The following is a 15,819-nucleotide window of genomic DNA, read 5'->3' on the forward strand; positions in this document are numbered from 1 at the left end:
AACACCTCACCTCAGCGCCCATTCTTCGACATCCTGACCCGTCCAAGCCTTTCGTCGTAGAGGTGGATGCGGCCAATCACGGCATTGGAGCCGTGCTATCCCAAAGGTCTGGTGAACCTTGCTCACTCCATCCGTGTGCGTACTTCTCTAAGAAACTCTCTCCTGCCGAATGCAATTATGGAAATCGGAGACCGTGAGTTGTTGGCCATTAAACTCGCCCTTGAGGAGTGGCGGCACTGGCTAGAGGGAGCTCAGTTCCCATTCACTGTTGTCACCGACCACAAAAATCTCCAATATCTGCAGAATGCCAAAAGACTCAATGCTCGTCAGGCTCGGTGGTCACTCTTCTTTGCTCGCTTTAATTTCCAGATCACATATCAGCCCGGTCACAAGAACACTAAAGCAGATGCCCTGTCCCGTATGTACTCACCAGATCCAGACACCAACAAGCCTGATTCAATTCTACCACCCTCCGTTTTCCTCGCGCCTATCCTCTGGCAGATCGACGAGGAAATTCGAGCCGCCACCCCTCGAGGAGCCTGCACCTCCGGAGGTACCCACGGGTCTAATGTACGTGCCCACCAACCAGCGACTCCCCCTACTGGAAAGTACGCACACGTCACCTGGCTCAGGACACCCTGGCAGCAGGCGAACCCTCTCGCTCAATCCAGCAGAAGTACTGGTGGCCTAACATGGTTCGTGACGTTACCCGGTACATCCTCGGATGCTCGGTCTGCGCCGTTACCACCACACCTCGTCAACTTCCCGTGGGTAAATTACAACCACTGCCCATTCCTCGCCGACCCTGGACCCATCTAGGGGTGGATTTCGCCACAGACCTTCCCCCCTCAAGGGGGTACACTACCATTCTAGTTGTTGTTGATCGTTTTTCTAAATTCTGCAAACTAATCCCATTAAAGGGTCTTCCCACAGCGTTCGAGACCGCCGAAGCCCTCTTCACCAACGTGTTCCGGAATTATGGCACTCCAGAGGACATTGTCTCGGACAGAGGACCTCAGTTTGTCTCCAGGGTCTGGCGAGCGTTCTTCCAACTCCTCGGAACATCCGTCAGTTTATCTTCTGGATATCATCCTCAGACCAACGGCCACACCGAGCGGAAGATTCAAGAGATCTCACGGTACCTCCGTACTTACTGCTCCCAACACCAGGATACCTGGAGCCAGTATCTGCCGTGGGCTGAGTATGCCCAAAACTCCCTTCGTCAAACCACTACAGGCTTAACCCCTTTTCAATGTGTTTTAGGCTATCAACCACCACTGTTTCCCTGGTCAGGAGAAGTCTCTGAAGTGCCCGCGGTAGATCACTGGTTCCAGGAGAGCGAGAGGGTGTGGGACTCAGCTCACATCCATCTCCAACGGGCAGTTCGGAGGCATACAGAGACCGCTAACCGACGCAGATCGCCTAATCCCGTCTATCTACCTGGAGACAAGGTTTGGCTCTCCACTCGGGATATCCGCCTCCGACTGCCCTGCAAAAAGCTGAGTCCCCGCTACATAGGGCCGTTCACCATCCATTCTCAGATAAATCCCGTCACCTACCGCCTGGACCTACCACCACGTTACCGGATCTCACCCACGTTTCACGTCTCACTGCTAAAACGTCACACTGATCCAGTTTCTCCTTCCTCCACAGAACCAGAACCGCCTCCCCCTCCAGACCAACCCGAGATCCTCGGAGACAACATCTACCAGGTCCAAGAGATCCTCGACTCCCGGCGGCGGGACGGCCACCTGGAATACCTCATAGATTGGGAGGGGTTCGGTCCCGAAGAGAGGTCGTGGGTACCACGCAATGACATCCTGGATCCGGCTCTCCTCGAAGATTTCCACCGACAACACCCAGACCGCCCGGCTCCCAGAGGTCGTGGTCGTCCCTGTCGTCGCTCTAGGATGCCTGGAGTCACCCGTGGGGGGGGGGGGGTAGTGTCACACCCTCAGCTCGTTCCCTCAGCCCCAGTCACCATTGCCAGTCACCATCCACTCAATCTCCCATGCACCGCTCACGTGAACCGTCACCTGAATACTGATTACCTGCACCTGCACCAGCAATTACCACACCTTTAAATACTCACCTCACTCATTCACTCACCGGCTGGAATCGAGATTGCATGGACGCTCTTATGGATCTTCTACCTGCTTCTTGTGGATCATATTGTGACTCTGTGGAGATTCAGACACAGCGATTAAGGGAAGTGACTCTTTGTTGTCTGGCCTAGCCTTGTGCTTGAACTCACCTATGTGATCAGTGCTTGAAGATTCTTCGTCTGTGACCACACTTACTTGCTCTGTTAAAAGTCCTATGTTAATAAAGCTTCACGTAAACACTTACCCATCTCCTCCTCTCCTTGTGTGGATGTGACAGGGAGGGACCATTCATTTGACATCGTTATCGCTTCTGACTCACTTTATCGGTCTATCAATTTGTTTCTTTTTAATAAAAAAAGTCACAAAAACACTATTGTGGAGTTTTTCTTTTGCTATTTGAGCAAATGGCAATACAATACAAAAAATATATTTGTGGTATTCTCCCATTCACTGCTCTTCAAGTTAACACAACTATGACGACTTCTGCTGCTGAGAAACCCGGAAATGTGAAAAGGGTCCATAGAGACAGATTTGTTCTGGTAAAGTTAGCCTGTAACAGTGAAAACACCATGAAAAAGCAGTAGAAATAATCTGGTTTAACATTTCCCCTCCGAGAAATTGCTGGAAACATTAAGTTGGAAATGACATTTCGCTATTGGGCCATCTGGGATATATTTTAATTACTTTATTGCTCTAAAGATTTAGGAAGTCAAGTATTATTTATATTTTATGTGTTCTATTGTATATTTACTTATTTGTCAATGAAGATGGGTGTCACAAAATTTCTGTGTTTGTGCTTGAATTTTTAATTCTTACTATTATTTATATTTAGAAGAATTTATACTATTTATTTTGTATATTTCTAGACGTATGTTTTAATATGTTAATACTGAGGGGAAGAATTAAACAAGGATAGAAATAGTGTTGTCACAATACTGGAATTTCAAACTTCGATACGATACCTTGAAAAAATATCGATATTCGATACCACAGAGAAAAAATTGCCACAATATTATTTTTTTTTAAAGATAAATATAACGTCATATATATATATATATATATTAGTGTGTGTGTGTACTGTATGTTTTTTAAATGGCACAGCTTTTAAATACCTGAAAGTACACTCTTAACATCAGTTAGTCAAGAATTATAATATGATATCTGGATAATCACGTATTATTTAATGATAGAACTTTAGTAATTGTAATTAAAACTTGGTAACCGTGTATGAATGCATAGACATTTTAACTGAATTTAGGACTGATGGTGGTGCTTTGTTGATCATTTAGTGTTTCTGTAAAAAACGGGACAAACTAACAATAACACTGATAAGATGATAATGATAATAATAATAATAATAATTATAATTATAATAATATGAATTCTACTAATAAGAACAGTAATGGATTCATGAATATTTTATATTAATCAGGTTGTCTGCGTTCAGTCAAACCTAGCCAATGAGATTCCGTTTGCAAATTAGTTCCACCCACTACTAAGAAACACCGTAGTCTTTACCGGAAAACAAGGAAAATACAACAAACAGGAAAATACAACAAAGAATATTCATGTTTAACGCATACAAGTAGCGCGTCCAAGAGAAATTAGTATTGGTACCATTCAGATTTTTTTTTAGTATCGATATTTATCGAAATATCGATATTTTTGACAACACTAGATAGAAATGTTAACAATTGAAAGAGAGAAAACAGAATTGCATAGAATGTGTGAATTTGGCACACATTTTACTGAATGCATTTTAAATTGATGTGCTCTTTGTGTTGACACTGTTACATTTTAATATATTAATTTAGGCAAATGTTCTTCCAGACAGAAATTCATATTCAGTGAAGCTCCTCCCACAAACCCTGCAGAATTAATCACACTGAAGATATTGAAGAACACACAGGTTGGTGTTTTTCTTCATTAATAATGCTGATGTTTATAAAGCTTCAAGATAATTTAGATTTGTTTCAATAACTTTGTTAGATAATTTTGTAGTTGATCACACATATTTAATAGCTCTCCCTGTGGAAATATGGGATTTGTGCCTATAATTCTGTAAAACTAATAATAATTATAAGATCAATGTACGTCATTCATGGAGAGTTTCAGCGACATATTTACAAAAATGCATCAAAATGAATGAAATCTGGTTCTTCAATGGTCTACTTTACATCAGGGTTCATTACGGAGAGTTACTGAAAGTCAACCAATTTTACTTTTATTTCAGAGTTGATTGAAGAAAACAGAGGAAGAAGAACAAAGTGAAGTTCACTCTGGTGTGAGAGATCATATGTGCTTTGAGTGTGGGAGGACTTTTATTTCAGCAAAGTGTTTAAAACTGCACCAGAGGATCCACACTGGAGAGAAACCTTATAAGTGTTCACACTGTGATGAGATTCAGTCGGTCAGGAGACCTGAAAAGACACAAGAGGATTCACACTGGAGAGAAACTGTATCACTGCTCTGAATGTGGGAAGCGTTTCAGTCAATCATCTTCTCTACACAGACATACAAAACACTGTCACAGATCATCTTCAGATCTGATGCGGCATCCTCAGCAAATGAGACACAATAATGAATCAAGCATTACCATATCGTCTTGATAAATCTGTCCTAACCAGACATTACAAGTGACATGATGAAGAAACATTATCTAGTTTTCACAGTGAATAAAGTTCATCTTCAAAACCAACAGATTCAACTGTGAGATTTAGATTAACTCAAAGATTCAGTTCTTCCCCAAATAACAATTTTAGTTTCGTGATATAAATTATATGATTTGTAATAAGCGTATGAGTTTCAAATTATTATTGTCTTAAAATGCATTTCATTTCATTCACAGTTTCACAGACAGTCTGTTTTTTTCCCTCTTGATTTTTGATCACCTGTCCTGCAGTGATTGTGATTATTGTTGAGTTCACAGTGTTTGCTGCTCCTTCTGTGGTTGTTCTTCAGATCATCTGTGTAAGAAGTTCTCTTGAGTTTTTAAGCCTCAAACAATCCAAATTCTGTTCAGAGGAGAACTGACCCCCGACTGAACCTGCTCTCTCCCAAGTGTTTTTCTCTCTCTCCTTTTCTGTCATCAGTGGAGTTTGGTTCCTTGCCACTGTCACCTTTGTCTTGCCTAGTTTGGGACACTTAATTTCTGGCAGGATTGTTGACTTGACTGCACAGACACTATTTGAACTGAACAGAGCTGGATGATGACATCACTGAATCAATGATGACCTGACTTTAACTGGAAAACTGACTGTTCTCTATTGTCCTCTTGCATTATCAGCACACGTTTTTCCTGTTTAACTCTGTAAAGCATCTGTATTGTATAAAGTGCCATATAAAATAAAATATAAATAAAGGTGACACGACAATCTGAAGAATTACAATGATCTGAAATTTTATAATTTTTTTTACATTTAGCAGACGCTTTTATCCAAAGCAACTTACAGTGCATTCAGGCTAAACTTTGTATATATATATATATATATATATATATATATATATATACACACACACACCAGTATGTGCATTCCCTGAGAATCGAACCCACAACCTTTTGCACTGCTAACACAATACTCTAAACTTTGTATATATATATATATATATACACACACACACCAGTATGTGCATTCCCTGAGAATCGAACCCACAACCTTTTGCACTGCTAACACAATACTCTACCACTGAGCCACAGGAACACTTAACAATCTGCAATCATGAGAGCTCACCAAATGTTTTTGAGTTTAATTATTTTGCAAGGAGGAAGAAACCGCAGCACCAAGAGGAAATAGTAATGGATACAACATGAGAATAAAATACTCTCTAATAACAGGCCAGATTACAGCAAGATTTATCTTTATGTCAGTGATATTTCCATGTGTTGTCTTGTTCAAGCACATGGCTGGTTATTGTTTTGCTGGCCATGTGCTTGTGTTTTTGTTTTGCGTGAGCACATTTTGTCTTGTTTGTTTCATTGTGTCATGTCTATTGTCTTGATGATGTCCTGCTGATGGAAACATTGAGCCGATGTGATGGAAATATCAATCTGACGTGTAGAAAAAAGTGGGTGGGACAGGAGTGAGTGAGTGTGTGTGCTGTGTGTGTTTGGGAGGGGAGGAGGGTGCAGTTAATGTATCGACACAAAACCTTTTTTTAATGGGGGACCCTACGTCCTCTTTTCCCGGGATTTCAAAATCTCTCAAAATGTCCAAGATTCGGCTTTTGCTTTCTACAGTCGCGATTCATTATTTGGTTTTTGTTTTAAGAGCCCTGTGAGGTACTGTTTTGTTAATCTGCTCCAGCTGAATTTCTGACCATTACCGCCCGCTCTCATGTTTTTTGTGTCCGGTCCCGCCCGCTCCCTCAAACATTATAATATTACTGATAATTTTCGCTCATCAGGGAGCCGCCATCAATATGCAGAGTATTTTAATCTCTTGAATGAGTGCTCGCTGTTCACTTTTACTTTAGATTTAGTGATCACATGCTTTCTGTGTAAAGACAGATCAGATATTTATCAATGAGCTCAGGATCTGTTGGGCAGCAAATCCTCTATGATCTGTCAGTTATCTCTCCTCTCAACCCGTGATCATTGAAATCTGGCTCTTGCAGCTCATACACATATACAGGTGCTGGTCATATAATTAGAATATCATCAAAAAGTTGATTAATTTCACTAATTCCATTCAAAAAGTGAAACTTGTTTATTATATTCATTCATTACACACAGACTGATATATTTCATGTTTATTTCTTTTAATTTTGATGTTTATAACTGACAACTAAGGAAAATCTTTACTTTATCTCTTTGACCTTCTCTTCACATCGACGCATCTGTGACTGCATGCTGCAATACAAGACTTTAGCTCGTTTTGGTTACCGACACTGTACTATGAAAGCCCATGCCAATTAGCTCGTCCTCCATAGAGGTCACAATATCAAACTGCAAAAAATAAATAAATAAATAAAATATTGCCAAAGTGCACAAATATAATTGAGGTTAATTGGATGTCAGAGATTTTTAAAATTCTAAATAAATCAGGCATATTTTGGTCACCTTTAACCCGGAGGACCCACTTTGACTTTTTTCTGTTGATGGATGCAGCAGTAAAACACATGGTGTAAGTTTTAACATTTTTTAAATATTCAACTGACAAGTTGAAATTCCTGTGGTCACAGCTTTTATGTGTTAACATTGTGTTCAAAGTAGGGATGATTTCAATCAAGAATAAAAAATAAAATAAAAGTTGGTATTTTGGTTTAGTTTAGTGGCAGCAGGCAATTGAGGAAAATCTAAATGGCTACCATTACTCAGACATGATTAAGTTGAAAAAACATTTTGTCAATTCACGGTGACGGTGTTGACATGTAAGCTGATGGAGTGGAAAAGTGCTCCCAAATACTCATTAGCAGATGAGACCAATTACAAAAGGAGAGACCAAGATGGACGGACAGGGTCCAAAACAAAAAGTTAAACAAGTTGGAGAATTAGGACCATGCTGTGTGTATCTAGGAGAAAGCAAAACCACTTTATTTGGTCTTCTGAAAGTAGATGCATTTAGGAATCTTTAGGATGACCGTTTCGTTAACCGAGGAGAGGAGGTAATTCTGACTTTGCTACGAATCAGCTACTGTAAGTATTTTTTGTTATTAGTGTAAGTATTTGAAAGAATTCATCCAAATAGTTATCCAAAAATGTATTTTAAAAGGGTAGGTAACAGTAACTGAATGAGACTCAAAGGAGCTGTTGATACCCAAAGATGGTAAAGGATTAAATATCCAATCATTAGAGATGAGCAGACCAGTACCTCCACCTCTTCCGGTCAAACGGGGGAAAGGGAAAATGGGAAATTATTGGAGAGTGCTGCAGGTGTAGCAGTGTCCTCTGGTTGGATCCAGGTCTGTCAGAGATTAAGCTTTGAAATATTCCTACTTACAAGAGAAGAATCAGTTGGAAGGATCAGTTGCAAAGCTACATGACAGTATATCGTGCATCTCCGTTTTCAAAATACATCATAAATGGAGAATAACTATTCATTTAAAAAGCAACAGAAGAGTTACAGTCTCTTCTTCAGGCTCCTGAACAAGAACTTGCGAAAAATCTTCTTTCCTTCATGAAAAAGTGATTCAACTACAGCTGACTAGTGATGTCACATTGAACACCGAAGCTTGTATCAAAAAACAACACATTTCATATAAAAGCACTGTATCAGAGCTTGGTTCATTTTGAGAAAAGCACATGATCTATGACGGACAAAGCTTTATTCGCCTGAAAACCATGTGACTGCTTCAGTATCTGGTTCAAACTAAACAAATCTCAGCGCAGTTTCCTTTATTACATTATAATGTGTAATTTATATATTGAGCTCAAAAAATTTACTTTGGCCATGACCTAATAATCGGCAGAGTTAAAATAAACAGATCATAGATTTAATTCATGAATTTTTTTTATTCACTTATTTTATTGCCAGTACACAGACACAAATTAATGACTTTGGCAATGATGTTATTTTTATAAAATATAATAAAACAAAGAATCAGCTGTAGAACCAGATAACTGGCTGTAATGGAACAAAACATTTGAAAGGTGTCATTTATTTTTAGCATAAACCGTGTTAGAAAGCTTTGAATAATGACCTACAGGTAAACCCCTTCCCTCTAACGCAGAAGAGCCAATGGCAGTCGAGTATCAGTTGCACAGGGAGCAGAACTCAGACATCTGTAGATGGAAACATGGGAAAACGATGTTCCTGGAATACTTGTTCCAGTGATTCCAGGTATCCTGAGAGGACAGGCAATGGCATTTATTTTATTCTATTCTAATTTGTGACATTGTTTTTTTGGAGAGGAACTCCATCTTTGAGTTGATCTGAATCTCACAGTTGAATCTGCTGCTTTTGAAGATGAACTTTATTCACTGTGAAAACTTCAGATGTTTCTTTGTCATGTCACTTGTAATGAGAGATTCATCCAGATGATATTTCACTGCTTGATGCATAATTGTGTCTCATCGGTTGAGTATGCTGCATCAGATCTGAAAGAGCTGGATCTGAAGATGATCTACTTGCTGTGATAGTTTTTTGTATGACTGCGTAAAGAAACTGAATGATTGAAACACTTCCCACATTCAGTGCAGTGATACGGTTTCTCTTCAGTGTGGATCCTCTTGTGTGTCTTCAGGTTTCCCGACTGACTGAATCTCTTGTTACAGTATAAACACTTGTACGGTTTCTCTCCAGTATGAACTCTCACATGTGCCTTAAATTGTTGTCTTCGTGTAAAACTCTTCCCGCACTGATCACATGTGTATGGTTTCTCTCCAGTGTGGATCCTCTCATGTGCTTTCACATCTCCTGACTGACTGAATCTCTTGTCACAGTGTGAACACTTGTGAGGTTTTTCTCCAGTGTGGATGTTCATGTGTAACTTAAGACTTGATGATTGTGTGAAACTCTTCCCACATTGATCACAAGTGAATGGTCTCTCTCCAGTGTGAACTCTCATGTGAACATCAAAATGATGTTTCAATAAGAAATCCTTTCCACACTGAGTGCAGGTGAAAGATTTCTCGGCACTTTTCATTAAATATCTCCGTTTGGTTTGAAAGCAATTCAAAAGTTGTTCTCCAGTTTTGACATGATTATTCATATCAATTTCACTTAATTCTTCATCCTCTTCGTCTTCTTCAATCAACTCTAAAATAAAAGTAAAAATGGTTAATTTACAGTAACACTCAAAAATCCTGATGAACCTTGTTGTAAAAAAAAAAAAAATACAACTGCTATGCAAAATGTTGGTCATTATAGTATTTTTATTATTATTATACACCTCTATAACGTTACATGAAGGAAGTACATTGATCTTCAAATTACCATTTTTAAAACATTATAGACAAATACCGTGTTTCTTTAGGGGATATTATTAAATATGTTTGATCAGCTACACCATCATCTAACAGAAATTGTGTTGATGAATGAAGAATGAATAATAAACACCGACCTGTTTGTTCTTGAGTATCTTCAGTGTGTTTGATTCTGCAGGGTTCTGGATCTCTCATCTTCTCTCTGTCCTCTTTAATAAACTCAGTCTTTACAGATTTCAGCTTTTCTGATGATCTGATGCTCGACTTCACTTTAGCATTTATTGCTGAATTATTAAATGTGTGATTGTCGTGGGAGGAGCTTCAATGGAGATGAATGTCTAAGTGAAAGAAGCAGATTTGCCAAAATCAACAATAACAACTAGTTACTGTTTTTTTTTTTTTTTTTTTTACATATTTATGTAGGTGAAGGAAATGTCTTCTAAATTCAAATATTTGAAGAGACAAGAGCCTACATACAAAAACACAAGAGTATTGCCTCTTTGTAGATCATAATATTACTATATTAAAAGAAATGGCGTCTACACAAAGAGCACATTAGTTTAAAATGCTCACTCAGTAACAATGCAATCTCATGTGGTAATTCACACAATGCATTTCACAGCCATGGGACATTTAAGATCTATAAATGAACATGAACAGATGTATATTATAAATCTGTTCATATCCACATTTTAAATGTCCCACGTGGCTCATTAGATAAGCGCAATATTATCTATTTATCAGGGTTTGAAAGTAACGTTAACCATCTGAAACGACAATAACTAGTTTGTCCAAAGATAAACGACAGATAAAGTTTTAAATAAAACCGTCAGCATAACTTGACATCAGTTCGTGTTTATTCCTCTCACAGATCCTGAGACATTCAGTAACAGCAACATTATCACTCCAGACCTCGAAACAATGATTCACGCGAACAAACAAAAACACGAAATCCCTCCTCAATGAACTTACGTGTTTTCTCATGTTTCTTTGAGTTAGCAGACGCAGAAACAGCGATGTGCTAAAACAAGGCAGAAACGACCTATTGTTGCATGAACATACGGTGTAAAGTGTATTTTACAATTGTGTAAACATAATGTGAACTGCTCACCTCTCCTCAGAAGACTCGGCGCTGACGAGTGCGTGAGCGCGCGCTAGTGATGGCGTCATCGAAAAAGCGTCAAATCTGGCTGTGTCTGAAATGGTGTACTCGTTGGCTGCGTCCGAAATCGCATACTTTACGAGTAGGTACTAAATTTCAATAAGCTAACAAGTTGAAATCCCTGTGATCACAGCTTTTATGTGTTAACACAGTGTTCAAAGTAGGGACGATTTAAATCAAGAGTAAAATAATAAAATAAAAGTTGGTATTTTGGTTTAGTTTAGTGGCAGCAGGCAACTGAGGAAAATCTAAATGGCTACCATTACTTAGACATGATTAAGTTGAAAAAACATTGTCAATTCACGGTGACGGTGTTGACATGTAAGCTGATGGAGTGGAAAAGTGCTCCCAAATACTCATTAGCAGATGAGACAAATTAGAAAAGGAGAGACCGAGATGGACGGACAGAGTCCAAAACAAAAAGTTAAACAAGTAGGAGAATTAGGACCATGCTGTGTGTATCTAGGAGAAAGCAAAACCACTTTATTTGGTCTTCTGAAAGTAGATGCATTTAGGAATATTTAAGATGACCGTTTCGTGAACCTAGGAGAGGAGGTAATTCTGACTTTGCTACGAATCAGCTACTGTAAGTATTTTTTGTTATTAGTGTAAGTATTTGAAAGAATTCATCCAAAAAGTTATCCAATGGTCCTGGGGGTCGATAGACCACTACAAAAATGTATTTTAAAAGGGTAGGTAACAGTAACTGAATGAGATTCAAAGGAGCTGTTGATACCCAAAGATGGTAAAGGATTAAATATCCAATCATTAGAGATGAGCAGACCAGTACCTCCACCTCTTCCGGTCAAATGGGGGAAAGGGAAAATGGGAAATTATTGGAGAGTGCTGCAGGTGTAGCAGTGTCCTCTGGTTGGATCCAGGTCTGTCAGAGATTAAGCTTTGAAATATTTATAAATAAATACGAAAACACAATTATAGACACATGTAGATATTATCGCATAATACAAACGGTTGGAAAGATACAATTTGCCTGATAACTTTTATATAGCAATAATAAAATGTAATTGGCTTTTCTGAAATTTTCCAGTACTGAAGAACCGATGACGTCAGAGCTTATGAATACTATTGTCTTTCGTAATTTAACCCAGCTCGTTTAATACCGGGTTCAGGTACTATTCCTACTTACAAGAGAAGAATCAGTTGGAAGGATCAGTTGCAAAGCTACATGACAGTATATCGTGCATCTGCATTTTCAAAATACATCATAAATGGAGAATAACTATTCATTTAAAAAACAACAGAAGAGTTACAGCCTCTTCTTCAGGCTCCTGAACAAGAACTTGCTTAAAATCTTCTTTCCTTCATGAAAAAGTGATTAAACTACAGCTGACTAGTGATGTCACATTCAACACCGAAGCTTGTATCAAAAAACAACACATTTCATATAGAAGCACTGTATCAGAGCTTGGTTCATTTTGAGAAAAGCACATGATCTATGACGGACAAAGCTTTATTCGCCTGAAAACCATGTGACTGCTTCAGTATCTGGTTCAAACTAAACAAATCTCAGCGCAGTTTCCTTTATTACATTATAATGTGTAATTTATATATTGAGCTCAAAAAATTTACTTTGGCCATGACCTAATAATCGGCAGAGTTAAAATAAACAGATCTTAGATTTAATTTATGAATTTTTTTTATTCACTTATTTTATTGCCAGTACACCGACACAAATTAATGACTTTGGCAATGATGTTATTTTTATAAAATATAATAAAACAAAGAATCAGCTGTAGAACCAGATAACTGGCTGTAATGGAACAAAACATTTGAAAGGTGTCATTTATTTTTAGCATAAACCGTGTTAGAAAGCTTTGAATAATGACCTACAGGTAAACCCCTTCCCTCTAACGCAGAAGAGCCAATGGCAGTCGAGTATCAGTTGCACAGGGAGCAGAACTCAGACATCTGTAGATGGAAACATGGGAAAACGATGTTCCTGGAATACTTGTTCCAGTGATTCCAGGTATCCTGAGAGGATAGGCAATGGAATTTATTTTATTCTATTCTAATTTGTGACATTGTTTTTTTGAGAGGAACTCCATCTTTGAGTTGATCTGAATCTCAGTTGAATCTGCTGCTTTTGAAGATGAACTTTGTTCACTGTGAAAACTTCAGATGTTTCTTTGTCATGTCACTTGTAATGAGAGATTCATCCAGATGATATTTCACTGCTTGATGCATAATTGTGTCTCATCGGTTGAGTACGCTGCATCAGATCTGAAAGAGCTGGATCTGAAGATGATCTACTTGCTGTGATAGTTTTTTGTATGACTGCGTAAAGAAACTGAATGATTGAAACACTTCCCACATTCAGTGCAGTGATACGGTTTCTCTTCAGTGTGGATCCTCTTGTGTGTCTTCAGGTTTCCCGACTGACTGAATCTCTTGTTACAGTATAAACACTTGTACGGTTTCTCTCCAGTATGAACTCTCACATGTGCCTTAAATTGTTGTCTTCGTGTAAAACTCTTCCCGCACTGATCACATGTGTATGGTTTCTCTCCAGTGTGGATCCTCTCATGTGCTTTCACATCTCCTGACTGACTGAATCTCTTGTCACAGTGTGAACACTTGTGTGGTTTTTCTCCAGTGTGGATGTTCATGTGTAACTTAAGACTTGATGATTGTGTGAAACTCTTCCCACATTGATCACAAGTGAATGGTCTCTCTCCAGTGTGAACTCTCATGTGAACATCAAAATGATGTTTCAATAAGAAATCCTTTCCACACTGAGTGCAGGTGAAAGATTTCTCGGCACTTTTCATTAAATCTCTCTGTTTGGTTTGAAAGCAATTCAAAAGTTGTTCTCCAGTTTTGACATGATTATTCATATCAATTTCACTTAATTCTTCATCCTCTTCGTCTTCTTCAATCAACTCTAAAATAAAAGTAAAAATGGTTAATTTACAGTAACACTCAAAAATCCTGATGAACCTTGTTGTAAAAAAAAAAAAAAATACAACTGCTATGCAAAATGTTGGTCATTATAGTATTTTTATTATTATTATTTATTATACACCTCTATAACGTTACATGAAGGAAGTACATTGATCTTCAAATTACCATTTTTAAAACATTATAGACAAATCCCGTGTTTCTTTAGGGGAAATTATTAAATATGTTTGATCAGCTACACCATCATCTAACAGAAATTGTGTTGATGAATGAAGAATGAATAATAAACACCAACCTGTTTCTTCTTGAGTATCTTCAGTGTGTTTGATTCTGCAGGGTTCTGGATCTCTCATCTTCTCTCTGTCCTCTTTAATAAACTCAGTCTTTACAGATTTCAGCTCTTCCTGATGATCTGATGCTCGACTTCACTTTAGCATTTATTGCTGAATTACTAAATGTGTGATTGTCGTGGGAGGAGCTTCAATGGAGATGAATGTCTAAGTGAAAGAAGCAGATTTGCCAAAATCAACAATAACAACTAGTTACTTTTTATGTAGGTGAAGGAAATGTCTTCTAAATTCAAATATTTGAAGAGACAAGAGCCTACAAAAACACAAGAGTATTGCCTCTTTGTAGATCATAATATTACTATATTAAAAGAAATGGCGTCTACACAAAGAGCACAATAGTTTAAAATGCTCACTCAGTAACAATGCAATCTCATGTGGTAATTCACACAATGCATTTCATAGCCACATGGGACATTTAAGATCTATAAATGAACATGAACAGATGTATATTATAAATCTGTTCATATCCATGTTTTAAATGTCCCACGTGGCTCATTAGAAAAGCGCAATATTATCTATTTATCAGTGTTTGAAAGTAATGTTAACCATCTGAAACGACAATAACTAGTTTGACCAAAGACAAACGACAGATAACGTTTTAAATAAAACCGTCAGCATAACTTGACATCAGTTCGTGTTTATTCCTCTCACAGATCCTGAGACATTCAGTAACAGCAACATTATCACTCCAGACCTCGAAACAATGATTCACGCGAACAAACAAAAACACGAAATCCCTCCTCAATGAACTTACGTTTTCTCATGTTTGTTTGAGTTAGCAGACGCAGAAACAGCGCTGTGCACTATTAAAACAAGGCAGAAACGACCTATTGTTGCATGAACATACGGTGTAAAGTATTTTACAATTGTGTAAACATAATGTGAACTGCTCACCTCTCCTCAGAAGACTCGGCGCTGACGAGTGCGTGAGCGCGCGCTAGTGATGGCGTCATCGAAAAAGCGTCAAATCTCGTTGAGTATGGCTGCGTCTGAAATGGTGTACTCACTAAGTTGGTACTTCATTTCAATAAGTACTTAACGAGTGCTAAAAGAGTACGTACTCTACAGCCAAATCTCCTTGAGTATAATGCGATCCGCCATGTTTACGTTATGTGTCCTATGACGTTATAGCGCAACAACTTCAATATGACTGACTGCCTCCCTATGCCATCACTTTCTGGAAATATATGTCCCGATACATTACTGTTAAACTTATTGCTGATTTTTTCTTTGCTATGGAACAATGTACTGTTTGGTTTCCATGATAGCGATTACGCTTCTTTTTGTAGATTATAAAATTCTGACTTTGGTTTATGCCAATAGATTAAAATTGAATCTGAATTCTATTATATCTGAAACATAATCTGTTTTTTTTTAAAAGAACGTCATATATACAACAATATAAGACTAGTCCTGGAT

At 38.2% G+C, this 15,819-nt stretch overlaps 1 protein-coding gene across 1 annotated transcript; it reads right to left on the reverse strand.

Moving 5' to 3' along the window:
• Positions 1–8,536: 8,536 nt before the first annotated feature.
• Positions 8,537–15,571, reverse strand: LOC113093327 (zinc finger protein 235-like). The gene is made up of 5 exons (XM_026259144.1): positions 15,295–15,571; positions 14,346–14,547; positions 13,400–14,033; positions 10,107–10,288; positions 8,537–9,802 (listed from the first exon to the last, which is right to left on the reverse strand). Exons 2-5 carry the CDS (start codon positions 14,401–14,403, stop codon positions 9,168–9,170), a joined length of 1,509 nt encoding a protein of 502 aa, XP_026114929.1. The 5' UTR covers positions 14,404–14,547; positions 15,295–15,571; the 3' UTR covers positions 8,537–9,167.
• Between the last annotated feature and the right edge of the window lie 248 nt (positions 15,572–15,819).

This window comes from Carassius auratus, unplaced genomic scaffold, assembly GCF_003368295.1.
Source record: "Carassius auratus strain Wakin unplaced genomic scaffold, ASM336829v1 scaf_tig00214963, whole genome shotgun sequence".
In the NCBI taxonomy this organism is placed as follows: domain Eukaryota; kingdom Metazoa; phylum Chordata; class Actinopteri; order Cypriniformes; family Cyprinidae; genus Carassius; species Carassius auratus.